Genomic DNA, 18827 nt, shown 5'->3' on the forward strand with positions numbered 1-18827 from the left:
GGTTGTCTCCTTCCTTAGCATCTAATTGACAGTTTCAGTTCTACCCTTATTGGTTCTTCTTCATTTCCTTTTATACGTTTTCTTCTTGACATTCTTATCACTGTGTTTTCTCTCTGAGAGATTTCATTCACTTCCATGGCTTTAGTTGTGAGCTATATACCAGTGAACCCTACTTTTGCAGCCCAGGTAGTTATTTCCAACAACCTATTGAATACTTCCAGCTTGGAGTTCTGGGGCATTTCAGAGTTGACGTTCGTCAAATATAATGGAACTTATTATACTCTTGCCTCTCCTGAAACAAAAGGCTTAAAAGTTGTCTTCTCCTGTACTATCTTCTATTACCTCTTTCTTAGTGTGTCAGTCTTATTTCAGGTTTTTCTCTGTGGGTTCTAAAGTCCTTTCCCTATTTCACCACTAGAATTAACTAAAAAAGAAAATTGACTGTATGTCTTTAAAAAAAAAAAATCCCTCAAGATCTTACGTTGCCTTTTGTGTACATTGAAAATCCAGATTCCACAGCATGGCACTTTTTTTTGATGATTTTGTTTCTTTAGTTTTAGCTCGTGAGATCTTTGATCTTCATTACTACATGTGGGATCTTTTTTTTAGTTCCCTGCATGCAAAGTCTTAGTTGCAGCATGTTGGATCTAATTCTGTGACCAGGGATCAAATTCCGACCCCCTCCTTTGAGGTCACAGAGTCTTAGCCACTGGACCACCAGGGAAATCACAGCATGGTGTTTTTTTGGTAATGGAGTTCGGTGGCTCAGATGGTAAAGAATCTGCCTGCAATGTGGGAGACCCAGGTTCCATTCCTGGTTTGGGAAGATCCCCTGGAGAAGAAAATGGCAACCCATTCCAGTATTCTTGCCTGGATAATTCCATGGACAGTGGAGCCTGGTGAGCTGCAGTCCATGGGGTTGCGAAGAGTTGGACAGGGCTGAGCAACTAACACTTCCACTTTGGGATAAAATTAAATGATGATCTTTTCCCAGTTTCAAAGAGATGGATTTTTTTTTTTTAAGATTTTTTCTAGGTATTTTAAGAATTTTATTACCTGCTATTGCTTTTATCATCATCTGTCATAGGGTGGGATTTGAATTAACTTAAACTTTTATATTCAGTATTTTTTTTTTTTTTTTAAGATTTATTTATTTTTGGCTGTGCTGGGTCTTTGTTGCTGCGCATGCTTTTTTCTCCAGCTGCAGCGAGCGGGGACTACTCTTCATTGTGGTGCACGGGCTTCTCTTTACCGCGGCTTCTCTTGTGGAGCACGGTCTCAAGGGCACACAGGCTTCAGTAGTTGCAGAACGACTCGATGGTTGTGGCTCAAGGGCTCTAGAGCGAGGGCCCAGTAGTTGTGGCGCATGGGCTTGGTTACCCCGCAGCATGCGGGATCTTCCCGGACCAGGGATCGAATCAGGGTCTTTTATTACCTCTGCCCTCCTTTACGGAGAAGGCAATGGCAACCCACTCCAGTATTCTTGCCTGGAGAATCCCATGGATGGAGGAGCCTGGTAGGCTACAGTCCATGGGAATGCTAAGAGTCGGACACGACTTCACTTGCACTTTTCACTTTCATGTATTGGAGAAGGAAATGGCACCCCACTCCAGTATCCTTGCCTGGAGAATCCCAGGGATGGGGGAGCCTGGTGGGCTGCCATCTATGGGGTCGCACAGAGTTGGACACGACTGATGCAATGCAGCAGCAGCAGCAGCCCTCCTTTATTTACATAGGTACTCCCTATTGGAACTTTTTGGTCATACCTCTATTTGAACCATGTATCTCATTACAATTTGTTTTCCAAATATGTTTTACTGTCTTTATTGGACTTTGAACTTTGTTCCTGTGGTAAGGATTCATTCTCAGTCTATTAGATTGCAGTGTTACCTTTTCTGCCTTGAATCAGTAAATATAAACACTGTCATCTAGATTCTCATTTACCCACAACCACTCTATATTATGTCAGCATTATTCTTATTACCAGATACAGAAACCAAGCTAGATTAGGTTAAGAGATATGCCCCAGGCCACTGAGTCTCTGAGTGCTACAAGTGTAAATTCCCCACATTTGATAACTTATTACTATTCTATGGGCTTCCCTAGTGGCTCAGACCGTAAAGAGTCTGCCTGCAATGTCTGAGACCCATGTTCCATCCCTGGGTCGGGAAGATCCTCTGGAGAAGGAAATGGCAACCCACTCCAGTATTCTTGCCTGGAGAATCCCATGGACAGAGGAGCCTGGCAGTCCATGGAGTAACACAGACTCACACACAACTGAGCAACTAACTCTTTCACTTCACTTTTCATTAATCTATAGCTGTCCTCTTGTACATTTGTCTTTTTATGTATAAATAAAAGAGTATTCAGTTTCTTAAAAGTGCTTCTTGATGATTGTTTTTGAAGCACTTCTGCTTTAATTTTGTAATGTGTTAAACATCTTAAGAATTAGGATTCTACTGATTCAGATATGTGAAAGTTTGATCTGTGTAAACCTTGGGTTCTTTGTATTCTATTGTATTGGTTAACAACATAATTGATAAATATTTTTAAGACATTGAACTTTTTATACAGCATTTGCATAATAAATGGATAGTTGGAGTACTTTGTACCCAAAACAGTTAACATTGTATTTTTTCCAAAATTTAATTGTTTTTCCCTAATTTGAATTACCCTTTATTAAACTTTGTGTTTAGTAACATCATTGAGAGTAATTATGAGTTTGTATATAAATGATAGCCCTTCATCCTTTTGTAGAGTTGTTATTTTAAGAACATGTAACAATAAATTTGGATGACCTGAAAATTTCTTATGATTTTGTATTTGGTGAAAAACACTCATTCTAATAGCTGGAGGAGAGGGGCTAGTCTTAGTGGTGAATTAGATTATTAAATACAAAAATATTGCACATGATTAATTTTACAAAGGGTTTAAAGCCTAGTAAGCAATGTACGTGGTGTTTCTAGTTACTCTGTAAGTTGTAATTGTGGTTTAATTGAGTTATATCATAAATTACTATAGTGAGGGACAGTTTCTTCTTTGAGGAGAACAAAGTATACTGTTGAAGATGAGCAGTATTTATTTCCTCATTGTATAATATTTTTTAAATTTAGTTATGGTTTGTTTTACTTTATTGTTTTCATTTTTAGATTTACTTGTTTGAAACATTTTTAAGCATTCTTTTTACAGAACATAGTAGTATTCCAAATCTTACCCCTGTAATAGTAATATTTATATTTTATTTTAGGGAAGCTATGCGAAATTATTTAAAAGAACGAGGGGATCAAACAGTGCTTATTCTTCATGCAAAAGTTGCACAGAAGTCATATGGAAATGAAAAAAGGTAAGATTATTTTTTCTTTTTGTGGATAGCTAGTCAATAGTTATCACATGAATTTGCAAATGATGTATTGATATGCAAGTAAGAGAATGGTTTCTGTTATTGGGTTGTTTGCAAGTACAAAGTGAAAAGTACAGGATTTGTCTCTATTGTCTCTTTAGTACAGCTCCTCTGGCTAAATCCTTCCTTGATTTCACAAAATGAAATAATCCATAATTTTTATTCAGGACTTCATGGTGTTCCCTAAGTACTTCTGTGGTACATTAGCTCATTCAAAAAGTAGTTTTCCTTTTGGTGCAAAATGTAGTTTTATAAAGAAATATGACCTCAATATTACCATTTTAAAAAGAAAAAGGCTTAAACAAACCCCAGAATTGAATTGTGGAGTGATTGTGAATTAAAGTACTCCCAGCCCTTTCCACCTTGACTGTGTGCCTGTTCAGGTTAAGGGAAAAACAGCAGAGTTGACCTGGTGCTGATGTTATGTGAATGTGGCATTACAAAAATGACCTATAAATCAGATTAGCCAAAATTAGATAACAGATTTTAATATTTAGTGTTTATTTTAGTATCTTTTAAATTTCAACATTTCTGGTACATACTTGTGGGTTTTTGTTACTTGTTTTTTCACTTAGTTCCTGTAATTTTCCTGTTAATAGTTTCTCAAGTCTTTGTCTTTCAGATAGCATTTTTATATTAAGCATAAAATAACATGCTTTGGTGGACAAGGCTGCTTATGGTGGAACACGAAAGATTTTTTGGGTTGGCTTGAAAGGTAATAAAACTGAACTGGAAGAAGGAATGAAAACTCAGGTTTAAGTATTGGATTGAAAGGAATGAGTGGAGTCTTTGTGATTCCACAAAATCTTTGTCAGTTTATGAGATAAAGTATATCTTAGCATATGCATAAGAGAAATGGAGTACATTGATTTAATGTGCTAAAATTTTTTTAAATAGTCTGTTTCTCAAAGTTCTCTGAATCTGAGCTGAAACTATTTAGTTGATAATGTTATCATCAAAGAGGATGAGCAGCTGAAAACAGTATTTAGGACTCATATTGTCAAGTGTTCTTTTTTAGTTATTCAAGTTCTCTAAATTTCTGATTACTCATGAAACTTAATCATCTGATTCAAATACTAGAAGAAGTTGGTACCTATGGTTTGGGACATAGAAACCAAATCAAAATAGTAGCCCCTTTTTCGCATGAAGTTGATACTGGATATTCAGGTCTCCCTGCCCCATGACATCATGTAAATGTAGGAGACAGTCTTTTTTTTTTTAATTTAAACTCCTAAGGAAAGCAAACCAAGTCAGTACCTTGATTACTTGAGATGGATCTAAAAGGTTGATGTTGCACCTCATAGTGAGACTGAAGAAGGAGCAGCTTCCCTTTATCCAGTCATGATCAAGACATTGTTCAGGAGGTGCCTTACAGATGTTTTAAAGTTTTAATCCTTAGAAGAACCTTGTAAATAGGGGTACATTAGTGAGGAAACAAAAGATCAGATGCTTTAGAAATGGGATGGTAGACAATAGAATAGAAAATACTAGAGATCTCTTCAAGAAGATTGGAGATATCAAGGGAGCATTTCATGCAAGGATGGGCACACTAAAGAACAGAAATAGTAAGGACCTATCAGAAGCAAAAGAGATTAAGAAGAGGTGGCAAGAATACACAGAAGAACCATACAAAAAAGGTCTTAATGACCTGGGTAGCCACAAATGACGTGGTCATTCACCTGGAGCTGGACATTCTAGAGTATGAAGTTAAGTGGATCTTAGAAAGCATTACAACGAACAAAGCTAGAGGTGGAGGTGCTGGAATTCCAGCTGAGCTATTTAAAATCCCAAAAGAACACCTTCTTTTAAAGTGTTGTGCTGAATATGTCTGAAATTTGGAAAACTCAGCTGTGGCCACAGGACTGGAAAAGATAAGTTTTCATTCCAGTCTCAAAGAAGGGCAATGCCAAAGAGTGCTCAAAACTATCATACAGTTGCTCTCATTTCACATGCTATAGCAAGGTTTTGATCAAAATCTTTCAAGCTAGGCTTCAGCACTACGTGTACCAAGAACTTATATATGTACAAGTTGTGTTCCAAAGAGGCAAAGGAACCAGAGATAAATTGCCAACATTAGTTGGATTGTGGAGAAAACAAGGAAGTTCCAGAAAAACATCTGCTTCTGCTTCATTGACTATGCCTTTGACTGTGGATCACAACAAACTGTGGAAAATTCTTAAGGAGATGGGATTGCCAGACCACCTTACCTGTCTCTTAAGAAACCTGTGTGTGAGTCAAAAAGCAACAGTTAGAACTGGACATGGGATAACTGACTGGTTCAAAATTGGGAAAGGAGTATGTCAAAGCTGTATATTGTCATCCTGGTTATTTAACTTTTATGCAGAGTACATCATGTGAAATGCTGGGCTTTGATGATTCATAAGCTGGAATCTAGATTGTCAGGAGAAATATCAACAACTTCAGATATGCAGATGATATCACGGTAATGGCAGAAAGTAAAGAGGAACTAAAGAGCCTCTTGATGAAGGTGAAAGAGGAGAGTGAAAAAACGGGCTTGAAACTCAGTATTTAAAACTAAGATCATGGCATCTGGCCCCATCACTTCATGGCAAATAGAAGGGGAAAAAGTGGAAGCGGTGACAGATTTTATTTTCTTGGGCTCCAAAGTCACTACAGACTGACTGCAACCATGAAATTAAAAGATGCTTGCTTCTTGGAAGAAAAGCTATGTCAAACCTAGACAGCCAGCATATTAAAAAGTGGGGACATCACTTTGCCAACAGAGGTCAATATAGTCAAAGCTATGGTTTTTACAGTAGTCATGTATGGATATGAGAGCTGGACCATAAAAAAGGCTGAATGTCGATAATTGATGCTTTTGTATTGTGATACTGGAGAAGCCTCTTGAGAGTCCCTTGGACTGCAAGGAGATCAAAACAGTCAGTCCTAAAGGAAATCAGTCCTGAATATTCATTGGAAGGATTGATGCTAAAACTCAAGCTCCAGTACTCTGGCCACCTGACTCATTGGGAAAGACTCTGATGCTGGGAAAGATTGAGGGCAGGAGGAGAAGGGGTCGACAGAGGATGAGATGATTGGATGGCATCACTGACTCAATGGACATGAATTTGAGCAAACTTCAGGAGATAGTGGAATACAGAGGAGCCTGGTGTGCTGCAGTCCATGGGGTTGCAAAGAGTCAGACACGACTTAGTAACTGAATAAAAACAGTGAAAATAGAAATTAACAAGTTCATTGCTCACCTGGGCAGTGTTGCTTTCCCTCTCCCCACTCATGAATTTTTGAAGATCCATTTTAGTATGTTTTGATTCATTTATTAACTCATTTTTTCTTTATTTTTGACAACCTGCTAGATTCCAGGTACTGTACAAAAGGCTCTTTTAAGCAAAGAGTTTTAAAAGTCGCTATGTCATTTAATACTGAAGTGGATAACTGAGACCCAGTGGAGATACAGACAGGGAAGAGCTTCTCAAAGTCCCAGATAAGACTCCTGTTTGCTAGTCACTAAAGCTATAGTGGCTTATCGAGTTAAAATAGGTGATTTAGTGATTATCTTTTATTATGGTTGCATTTATTTTCAATTTCTTTCTATTATTTGGGTATTGCCTGGTGAATCTAAAAACCTCAGTGAAAGGAAAGATCAAGGAATCTAAGCTTCTGACTCCAAAAAATGAAAAGATAAAAAAGAAATGCCAGAGTAACTACTTTCTTATATTTACTGTATTATTAACATTTCCAGAAGAGACATGGCACTAGTTTTACAGTAAAGGCAAAAGCTTCTCAAAATTACTTGATTTTTAAAAATTGTTAGTTAGTAGTCAGGGGCTGCTAACAGAGGCCAGTCTATGGGGGGGGGGGGTTGTCCCTTACTGCTTGGTAGAGTGTAGCAGAAAGAGGAAGATCTGCTTTCTTTCTTGTTGATCAGATTCAGGCCTTTCTGAAAAGCTGCTAAGTTTAGGCATGAGGTAACCTGGGGACATGACCACAGTCCTCTTGGCTTACAAAATAATTCCAGTGAATGATGCTAGAAATATTTGAGCAGGAAGTTTTATCCTAAAATTTAAATTGTTCTGAGAATTCACTTTTGTGCCTAATAAGGAATGTTTCTTTGCTTAACACATTTGGTACCCCACTTATGTTAGTGGTTAGTTTTAACCTTTCGTTGACGTTCTTTACAAGATTGAAAAATGAACTTAAAGAAAAAATTATTTTTTCTAGAGGAAAATTTCCATTAAAGATATGGAAATGCCATTTGATGTATTAACATTTCTTCAACTTTGTGTTAGGAGAGGTATGAATAATCATCAAAGGGTAATGATTCTGCCAAAATAGATAATGTAAATGATGTGTTTAGATTTTGTCTGATACTATGTATTGGGCTGAGTAAAAAGACTTCATTGAATCTGTAAGGTATTTTCCAGACCTCATCTTAGGATTTGAGGGAAAAGTTGTTGAATCATTCTCTGAAAATAAAGACTGATTGTTTGACTTAGGAAATGAATAAAATCATAATTGTGTGCATATCGCCACCAAGTGGTAGATAAAAACATTGTTTGCCTAAGTTGCTTAGATGTAGCTACTGGGAAAGATTAGAAAATAAAGGCACATTGTTTCATAAAGTATGCTTTCATAGCAGCTGTTAAACCCTGAAAGCTGACCACTTGATTTCATACTTTTCACTAATTGTTTGTGGTACATATTGACCATCTGTCCAAGTTAAAAACTTCAATTCATATACTACTATAAAGGTATATAATTAATTTTTCTTCTGTCAATTAGGTGATATTCTTTCCTTCCCTTCCTTCCTTTAATTTCTTTTCATTTGTCTGTAATTTTTAAATTGATGATTATCTTCTGTTTGATTATTGTATTACTGCAGAAGTCTCTGGAAATGAAGATTTGATTTATTAGCTGATTTTTTAGGGGGTGGCAATATTGGGATGTTTAAAATAGGATTTCATCATCACATGGTAGAAATAATCTTAATGTTTATATTGGATTTGCTATTTTCTTATATCACAGCGTTTTTTAAATTAGTTGTAAAGTTGATATAAAACTAAGGCTAGTTTGGAGACAGTTGAAGACTCATTTTTCTTAGATTTATTACATGATTGGAAAGCACTTTCAGTATAGAACATTAGTCAGTGTTTTAAGTGATAAAGAATTTCTTGACAGTCTTTCTGATTTTATGCCCTGTTGGTTTCATACCACTTCATCGCAGTACTTTTGAGAAAACCAGAACTAATGAGTCTTTTGGGCTTTCCTCGTGGCTCAGCTGGTAAAGAATCCGCCCGCAATGTGGGAGACCTGGGTTCAGTCCCTGGGTTGGGAGGATCTCCTGGAGAAGGGAACAGCTACCCACTCCGGTCTTCTGGCCTGGAGAATTCCGTGAACTGTATAGTCTATGGGGTCACACGAGTCGGATACGACTGAGCGACTTTCATTTCCTTTTTCACTTTCACTGAGTCCTTAACAGTTTTAGACCTTTTTGCAGATGTAAAATAAGAGTATCTTTTGTGATAACTTGTTGGGATTGATTACTGTATTTGGTACATTATACTAGAACACAGCAAGTTTTATAGCTGGTATACCAGTTTACTAAGGAGACCTAGTATTTGTCAGTGTTCAATAAAATACTAATAGGAGATAAGTTTTCCAAACTTGATGCCTTCTCAGCTTCCTAATAATGTGCCAGCTAGGAATTTGAGTCTGTGCCATGGTAAGTATTGGGTGGTTCCCAGCATTAGAGGCCAGAGAGATCCCTGGTATAGACTTGAATGAGCAAATGCCAGAACTTGCTCAGCTAATCTAGGCATCCCTCCAAATTTGGAGTGACCTGGAGCTGAGCCCAGTGCCTCTGCTGTGACCTCTGTACTCATGGCAACAGGAGAGTATACAGGCAAAAAATCCACTCTGATCCCCTTCTCTTGGTTTAGAAAAGTATGAGAAGACCCTCAGAAGGTTATCCTCCTCACTCAACCTAACCCTTTCAGCCCACTAGGTCTGCTGCTGCTGCTGCTAAGTCGCTTCAGTCGTGTCCGACTCTGTGCGACCCCATAGAGGGCAGCCCACCAGGCTCCCCTGTCCCTGGGATTCTCCAGGCAAGAACACTGGAGTGGGTCTACTTCCCCATTCAGCTCAGTTCAGTCGCTCAGTCGTGTCCGACTCTCCGTGACCCCATGAATCACAGCACGCCAGCCCTCCCTGTCCATCACCAACTCCCAAAGTTCACTCAAACTCATGTCCACAGAGTCGGTGATGCCATCCAGCCATCTCATTCTCTGTCGTCCCCTTCTCCTCCGTCCCCCAACCTTTCTCAGCATCAGAGTCTTTTCCAGTGAGTCAACTTGTTGCATGAGGTGGCCAAAATATTGCAGTTTCAGCTTTAGCATCACTCCTTCCAATGAACACCCAGGATCGATCTCCTTTACAATGGACTGGTTGGATCTCCTTGCAGTCCAAGGGACTCTCAAGAGTCTTCTCTAAACCACAGTTCAAGAGCATCAATTCTTCGGCGATCAGCTTTCTTCACGTCCAACTCTCACATCCATACATGACCACTGGAAAAACCATAGCCTTGACTAGACGGACCTTTGTTGGCAAAGTAATGTCTCTACTTTTTAATATACTATCAAGGTTGGTCATAACTTTCCTTCCAAGGAGTAAGCGTCTTTTAATTTCATGGCTGCAATCAGCATCTGCAGTGATTTTGGAGCCCAAAAAAATAAAGTCTGACACTGTTTCCACTGCTTTTCCATCTATTCTCATGAAGTGATGGGACCTGATGCCATGATCTTTGTTTTCTGAATGTTGAGCTTTAAGCCAACCTTTTCACGCTCCTCTTTCACTTTCATCAAGAGGCTTTTTAGTTCCTCTTCACTTTCTGCCATAAGGGTAGTGCCATCTGCATATCTGAGGTTATTGATATTTCTCCCAGCAATCTTGATTCCAGCTTGTGCTTCTTCCAGCCCAGCGTTCCTCATGATGTGCTCTGCATATAAGTTAAATAAGCAAGGTGACAATATACAGCCTTGACATACTCCTTTTCCTATTTGGAACCAGTCTGTTGTTCCATGTACAGTTCTGACTGTTGCTTCCTGACCTGCATACAGGTTTCTCAAGAGGCAGGTCAGGTGGTCTGGGATTCCCATCTCTTTCAGAATGTTCCACAGTTTATTGTGATCCACACAGTCAAAGGCTTTGGCATAGTCAGTAAAGCAGAAATAGATGTTTTTTTGGAACTCTCTTGCTTTCTCCATGATCCAGCGGATGTTGGCAATTTGATCTCTGGTGCCTCTGACTTTTCTAAAACCTGCTTGAACATCTGGGAGTTCACGGTTCACATATTGCTGAAGCCTGGCTTGGAGAATTTTGAGCATGACTTTACTAGCGTGTGAGATGAGTGCAATTGTGCGGTAGTTTGAGCATTCTTTGGCATTGCCTTTCTTTGGGATTGGGATGAAGACTGACCTTTTCCAGTCCTGTGGCCACTGCTGAGTTTTCCAAATTTGCTGGCATATTGAGTGCAGCACTTTCATAGCATCATCTTTCAAGATTTGCAATAGCTCAATTGGAATTCCATCACCTCCACTTGCTTTGTTCACAGTGATGCTTTCTAAGGCCCACTTGACTTCACATTCCAAGATGTCTGGCTCTAGGTCAGTGATCACGTTATCGTGACTGTCTTGGTCGTGAAGATCTTTTTTGTACAGTTCTTCTGTGTATTCTTGCCACCTCTTAATATCTGCTGCTTCTGTTAGGTCCATACCATTTCTGTCCTTTATCGAGCCCATCTTTGCATGAAATGTTCCCTTGGAATCTCTAATTTTCTTGAAGAGATCTCTTGTTTTTCCTATTCTGTTGTTTTCCTCTATTTCTTTGCATTGATCACTGAGGAAGGCTTTCTTATCTCTCCTTGCTATTCTTTGGAACTCTGCATTCAGATGCTTATATCTTTCCTTTTCTCCTTTGCTTTTCGCTTCTCTTCTTTTCACAGCTATTTGTAAGGCCTCCTCAGACAGCCGTTTTGCTTTTTTGCATTTCTTTTCCATGGGGATGGTCTTGGTCCCTGTCTCCTGTACAATGTCACGAACCTCCGTCCAGAGTTCATCAGGCACTCTATCAGATCTAGTCCCTTAAATCTATTTCTCACTTCCACTGCATAATCATAAGGGATTTGATTGAGGTCATATCTGAATGGTCTAGTGGTTTTCCCTACTTGCTTCAATTTCAGTCTGAATTTGGCAATAAGGAGTTCATGATCTGAGCCACAGTCAGCTCCTGGTCTTGTTTTTGCTAACTGTATACAGCTTCTCCATCTTTGGCTGCAAAGAATATAATCAATGTGATTTCGGTGTTGACCATCTGGTGATGTCCATGTGTAGAGTCTTCTCTTGTGTTGTTGGAAGACGGTGTTTGCTATGACCAGTGCGTTCTCTTGACAAAACTCTATTAGCCTTTGCCCTGCTTCATTCCGTGCTCCAAGGCCAAATTTGCCTGTTACTCCAGGTGTTTCTTGACTTCTTACTTTTGCATTCCAGTCCCCTATAATGAAAAGGACATCTTTTTTGGGTGTTATTTCTAAAAAGTCTTGTAGGTCTCCATAGAACCGTTCAACTTTGGCTTCTTCAGCATTACTGGTTGGGCATAGGCCTGGATTACTGTAATATTGAATGGTTTGCCTTGGAAATGAACAGAAATCATTCTGTCTTTTTTAAGATTGCATCCAAGTACTTCATTTTGGACTCTTGTTGACCATGATGGCTACTCCATTTCTTCTAAGGGATTCCTGCCCACAGTAGTAGATATAATGGTCATCTGAGTTAAATTCACCCATTCCAGTCCATTTTAATTCACTGATTCCTAGAATGTCTATGTTCACTCTTGCCATCTCCTGTTTGACCACTTCCAATTTGCCTTGATTCATGGACCTAACATTCCAGGTTCCTATGCAATATTGCTCTTTACAGCATCGGACCTTGCTTCTATCACTGGTCACATCCACAACTGGGTATTGGTTTTGCTTTTGCTCCCTCCCTTCATTCCTTCTAGAGTTATTTCTCCACTGATCTCCAGTAGCATACTGGGCACCTACTGACCTGGGGAATTCCTCATTCAGTATCCTATCATTTTGCCCTTTGATACTGTTCATGGGGTTCTCAAGGCAAGTATACTGAAGTGGTTTGCCATTCCCTTCTCCAGTGGACCACATTTGGCTGTGGTCCATGTGATCAGATAGACTAGTTTCCCGTGATTATGATTTCAGTGTGTCTGCCCTCTGATGCCCCCTCGCAATACCTACCGTCTTATTTGGGTTTCTCTTACCTTGGGTGTGGGATATCTCTTCACAGCTGCTCCAACAAAGTGCAGCCGCTGCACCTTACCTTGGATGATGGGTATCTCCTCAAGGCCGTCCCTCCTGACCTTGAACGTGGAGTAGCTCCTCTCGGGCCTCCTGCGCCCACGCAGCCACCGCCTATTGGACGTGGGGTAGCTCCTCTCGGCCGCCGGCCCTGGCCTCAGGCGTGGGGTAGCTCCTCACGGCTGCGCCTCTTTGCGTGTTCGGTTGCGCCGGGGCTGGCGGCGCAGACGGCTGGCTTAATATCCTATTGTTCTCCTCTGTACTCCAGCCACACTGGTCTGTTGTTTCTCTGCTGTCTATTTTAGACCTCCCTACTTCAGAGCTTTTGTGCTTGCTATTCCCTCTTCTGAAATGCTCTTCCCCAGATACCCATGGCTTTAGCTCCTAACTCAAGGTGACTTTCTTTGAGAAATTTTTCTTGGCCACTCTGGTGGCCACTTCCATTTTTAAGTACCCCTTCCTTGCTTTATTTTTTCCCTCACCAGCAAAAGTATATATGTTATTTTAGTCGACTACATTTTAAAAATTGTCTTTCTTATTAGAGTATGAGTTCCATTAGGGCAAAGATTTTTGTTTAACTACTAATATTTTTCCGGTGCCTGGTACAGACTAGGAATGTAGTAAATTTTTGTGAATTAGTGAAAATTAAATAAACCCAGCTCACTTAGAAATTGTGTGTAGATTGCCTTTTAAGTAGTAGTCTTTGGTGGAGTTGAGCAAAATGTGGTTGCCATTGTTTATTTTGATTCAATTTGGTCAATATTATAGTGGTGCTGAGGGGGAAGGAAACAAGTAGATACTAGTCTGCTACCTTTAGGATGGACCGAGAACTAAATCCAGCAGATGGTGTCTGTGTGTTTCTGTGCATGCACGTGTTGTGTGTGTGATATGCATGGATACACTTCTTTTTTTAAAAGTCTATACATTGTTGGCCTAAAAAGTGGTAAAAAAGCATAGTAAATTAGCTGCTAAATTTATTAGGAATTTCATGTAAAACTTGATTTTAGGTCACTATTGGAAAATTGGAGGATGTGACCAACACGCGACCTCCATGCCCTTAGTTCAGCCATATGGGAATGCTTGCAGTTCTCAGTTGTTTCCTTGTCATCAGAGCTACACACTAGTGGGTGATGATCTTTGCGGTTAAGCTTTTTTTTTTCCTTACAGTAAACTTAAAAGAATTAAGATAGAAATTTCTATGCTTATAACTATATAAAAAGTAGGAATTGCCTTGAGGGTTTTGTGTTTCATAAAGAAGGGAAGGAACATACGTCTTTGGCTAATTAAAGAATATTTCTACTTATTTATTGTACATCCAGTCCACTCATTTAGATTACTTACCTGGCCACTATTTGAGTTTACTTGGCTATTATCTGAGTAGGTATTTGAGTTTTCAGGCCCCTTGATGAGACATGACATATTAATAAATGTTTTAAAGTATGTATAAGTCAAAGTGTGTAATTGAGCGAAAGTTACCCCCAATATAAGGACTGGATTAATGGTCTTCTGAATTAGGTAAAATGTGGGGTTTGAGCTAGACTTCGAAATAATCTAACTGCTAAGAGAAAATGATAAGGAAGTTATTCTAGATGGGAAGAATTTGTGAGGGCAGTCTGTTGGCAACTAACAAAACAAATCTGTTGGTTGTCTTTGAGTTAAAGGGACCTAATGTTTTGTTCTTTGATCCACATGTAGCAGATGTTTAGGTTGTAAGATACATAGTAAACTAATGATCCATTTTGCTTTTAATTCTTTTACTTACTTGTATTAATATTTTGTAAGTGTCTACTTTGGGCACTGCTCTGTTTTCCAGATTAATTACCAAATGAAGTTAAGAGTGATATCCATACCAAGAATGTCATTAATTAACAGTACATCATTTTGAGTAGACCTTAATCAGTAATTGCAGATTCTGTGGTGTTGTACCCTATTTTTGTATGTGTTGGAGTACACTGGATTTGCTAAAGTGCAATGTTCAAAACTCTGAGCTGTGTGAAAATTTGTGTTCCCTGCTCTGAAAGTATCTAGGCTAAGTGAATGTGTAATGTCAATGTAGATGAACCTTAACTGGAACAAATGGAAGTATTGATTTCTGAGCTGTGGGTATGGTTATTTGCATTACAAAAGGCTTCACCAAAATATTTCTTTAGGAGCTAAGTTGATGTAGTTCAACATGATTTTGTATTCATATGTTCAAGAAAAGGAAGTGCTTTCTTGAGTGTAATTGCATTGTGTTTCCTCCCCCCCCTCGTTGTTTTAGGTTTTTTTGCCCTCCTCCTTGTGTGTATCTTATGGGCAGTGGATGGAAGAAAAAAAAAGAACAAATGGAACGCGATGGTTGTTCTGAACAAGAGTCTCAACCATGTGCATTTATTGGAATAGGAAATAGTGACCAAGAAATGCAGCAACTGAACTTGGAAGGAAAGGTGAGTTTACATGGTTCCCTGTAAAGCGCACCACGATACCATAATGTAGTTTTCTTACTTGTTTTTGTAGTGGTGTTTTTTTTTTCTTTCATTTTATGGTTATTGGTAGCACTTTCTTGAATATATAAATCAGAACTGGAATAACCTCTAATAGCTGAGGTCTAGTCATGATTTGTGAAGCTTGAGCTTTGACATCTAAAGGTGGCACACAGTAAGCTTCCTCAACTTGCTAGCAGTTTTAGCAGGCTGTGAATCATGTTTCTGTTGGGGGCCAATAATAAATTTAGGAGGCTAATTGCCCATCCATCTTATAAGGGCATGATAGTCAAATAACAATGAAAATACATAGTTCACTAATGTTTTACTCTGCTCATTTAATCTTAGTCTTTTACTGGAAGCAGAGTATTAAATAAGTTGGTAGTATCATAAATGTTTTATTTAGCTTCAGTGTGGAAGAGGACTATCTTATGTAGACAGGAATACTGTGAATAGCTTTTGTCAAACTTTTAGGGATTTTCTTTGATTACTTTGCTAAGGAATGCAGTTTATGAGTTAGTTTTATTAACTGTATTTTATGAATTTAGAAAGCTGTTATCTTAGTCTGTACCTTTAGTATTCAAAAATAATTATTTATTGACTTAGCATCAACTTGTTTTCTCTTGCTATTAAAATTGAAAAACGAATATTTCTGATCTCAATGACCACATGAATGTCTTTTAAAATATTGCATAAATAGCTATTTTCTCACTCAGTAACTATTTGTTGAAAGTCTTAGTGTTTGCTGTATTGTAGTTCACACTAGGGATGGGAATTGGAGGGCAAGGTTGAGGGTGGTGAACTAGGGGATTTGTAATCTCATTTAATTTTTTTAGTGATTGTACAGATAATGAGTCATTTTACAGATAATGAGCATTGAGAATAAGGAGCCTTAATATCAGTCTCCTTCAAATTTGAGTGTGTTTCTGTCATTTATATTCTTATAGTTGTTATCATTAAGGCTTGTCAACTATGTATTTTAAGTTAGGTTTGACAGAAAATTTACTACTGTAAAGATTGTTTCATTTTAAAATAGAGCAATATAAAATATATCTGAGTTATAACTCTTGAGCCAAAGTTAGATATATATTTGAGTAGTTGGTTGAACAAAGAAGCTTTGGTCACATCTCATGTATTTTTGTTATGTATGTCTCCAAGCTGTACACCTAGACATTTGTAAGTGTGCTTGATAATTAGATAGGTAGTGAGAAGCTCAGCCATTTCATAGGTGACACAGTGGTGAAGAATCTGCCTGCCAGTGCAAGAGACATGAGAGATGTGGATTCAACCTCTGAGTCTGGAAGATCCCCTGAAGGAAATGGCAGCCCACTCCAGTATTCTTGCCTGGGAAACACCATGGACAGAGGGTCCTGGCAGGCTACAGTCCATGGGATTGCAAAAGAATTGGACATGACTTAGCAACTGAACAACAGCAATTGAACTTTACTGCTAGCTTTAACTGCTTCCATATCAACTTGCTTTTCTCAGCATCATGGCTTAGTACATCTTTCATGAACTTCTGCCATTATATCATTTTCCCAAGCCCTAGAAATTTGCAGAAAAGAATACCTGAGAGCTTGAGTATCAACTAGTACTTAAAACACTTAATTACAGGGAAGTACAGTGTCTCTAAGCCCAAATTATGTGTTAATATTTAGTTTTAATGAAAAATGCTATTAGAGGAGTCTATAGAGAATAAGACTGGTTGAGAGTCAGCAGAAGGCATTCCAGGCAGAAAGAGCAATATAATCATATGCTTGGACCATCAAGATACAAGAACGAGGTCAGTTTGGTTCCAGGTAGGCAAAGATGGACCAAGCAGTGAGATGGATGCTGAGCTTCAGAAAGCGGCACTTTACTCCTGTCTTACTTAACAACCATTCATTTAAGGTAATATTGTTTTCTTTCAATAGCGTGTTCATTGAATGGTACGATTAGTCATTATTGGAAAAGGAGGGACTTTATTTTGCTTTATTGGGATGTATTTTGCATGTTGCATTCTTATTTTAATATTTATTACAACAAAGTTCTAGTATATGTAGCCCCTTATTTTTATTATTGTCATAGTATTTGACTATATAGTTATATTTTGGGTCTGATGTTTTTAAAATCATTTGTTAAATACTCATTTTCTCCATTTTTGTCTTACATAGTTGAAGCTCAGTAAGCTATGCAACATGAATTTTTACCCTGATTAGCACTTGAATTTTTATTTTTAAGAATTACATGCTCTATACCTCTGTTGCTAGTATTGTTTTGTTTCTATAATTCAAATTCTACAATTCAGATATTTCTATAGACTTTTGTAGCATTATATTTTGTATTTCTTTTTCATTTCAAAGTAAATGTTTTTATTTCCTGAAGGTCTTGATAATTCTGTAAATAGATGTAGAGCTATATAAAACAATAAAATATTATTTTTTTAAAGTCTTTTTGAGAAGGGGAAACAGAATACAATGTTGGTATTGTAGACTCAGTAAGGAAGACTTTGTACTTTGTTTTCAGAGATCAATTTCAGTACTTTTTACAGTTGGTTTTATCAGCTGTTCAGTGGAATTACTGCCTTAAGTCTGATCAAACTTAGCCATAGCCTTACTGAGTTATTTGTACATAGCTGACAGGGTTTTGATGCTATTAACACTTATCATTTTCTTTCACAGAACTATTGCACAGCCAAAACATTGTATATATCTGATTCAGACAAGAGAAAGCACTTCATGCTGTCTGTGAAGATGTTCTATGGCAACAGTGATGACATTGGTGTGTTCCTAAGCAAGAGGATAAAAGTCATCTCCAAACCTTCCAAAAAGAAGCAGTCACTGAAAAATGCTGACCGTGTGTATACTTGTTTTCTTCTTTTCCCCCTCAATTTCCAGTATGAATTAATAAGACTAATTCAACTATTTTTTAAATTAAATTTTTCTTTTCAGTAGCCAGTTCATTCTTTTAAAGTATTTTTTTGGTCTTCACTTTATCTGAAAAAGTCATATTCAGTTATTGTTGCTGCTTTTTTGTCTTTTTTGTTTCTGTAATTAAAAATGTTCAATACCTGGTGTAGCAAAGTGGTTCTTAACCAGAATTGGTTCCTCACTGCTCCCGAGAGGCATTAGGAGAAATGGGAGTTTCCTTTTGTTGTCAGTGACTAGAGGGAGTAATGTTAGTATTGAGTGTCTAAATATCCTGCAGTGTGCAAGATGGTTCCTATTCCACAAGAACTGATTCACTCAGAATATCAGAACACCTCTTTGAGAAGCACTGTTATATCAAATGGACTTTGGAAGGCCATCATGAAAACCTAAAAAATTTTAACATAGTTGCTCTGGCAGACTGCTGTCTCTGCACATTTTTAGACTTTCACTGGTAAATGCTGTTTGAATTACACATTTCAAATTCTATACCCATTTTTCTTTTTTTCTTTTGACTTTTTATTATGGAAACTTTCAAACTTACATGAAAGGGGTAGTGTTGATATAAGGTGACCAACCACCAGACCTCAACAGATTTTACCATTTCTGTAATTTCTGTCACTACCAGCTCCTTTTCCTCCTCCAGTTGCTGGAATTTTTTAATGTAAATCTTAGACATCCTGTCCTTTCAATCATTTCTGTAGTAGTGACTCTTA

The 18827-nt window shown here is 38.1% G+C and overlaps 1 protein-coding gene across 7 annotated transcripts in view; it reads left to right on the forward strand.

The window, feature by feature from the left end:
- Positions 1–18827, forward strand: part of RBPJ (recombination signal binding protein for immunoglobulin kappa J region) — a 244134-nt gene that overhangs the window by 209364 nt on the left and 15943 nt on the right. For all 7 annotated transcript variants that reach the window (XM_055434531.2, XM_055434528.2, XM_055434536.2 and 4 more), the window contains 3 exons: positions 3248–3343; positions 15004–15169; positions 17866–18040. In XM_055434531.2, the coding sequence (XP_055290506.1) occupies positions 3248–3343; positions 15004–15169; positions 17866–18040 (437 nt within the window). The remainder of the gene's footprint in view (positions 1–3247; positions 3344–15003; positions 15170–17865; positions 18041–18827) is intronic.

This window comes from Moschus berezovskii, chromosome 5, assembly GCF_049115385.1.
Source record: "Moschus berezovskii isolate FMDL1 chromosome 5, NW_MosBer_1.0, whole genome shotgun sequence".
NCBI lineage: Eukaryota > Metazoa > Chordata > Mammalia > Artiodactyla > Moschidae > Moschus > Moschus berezovskii.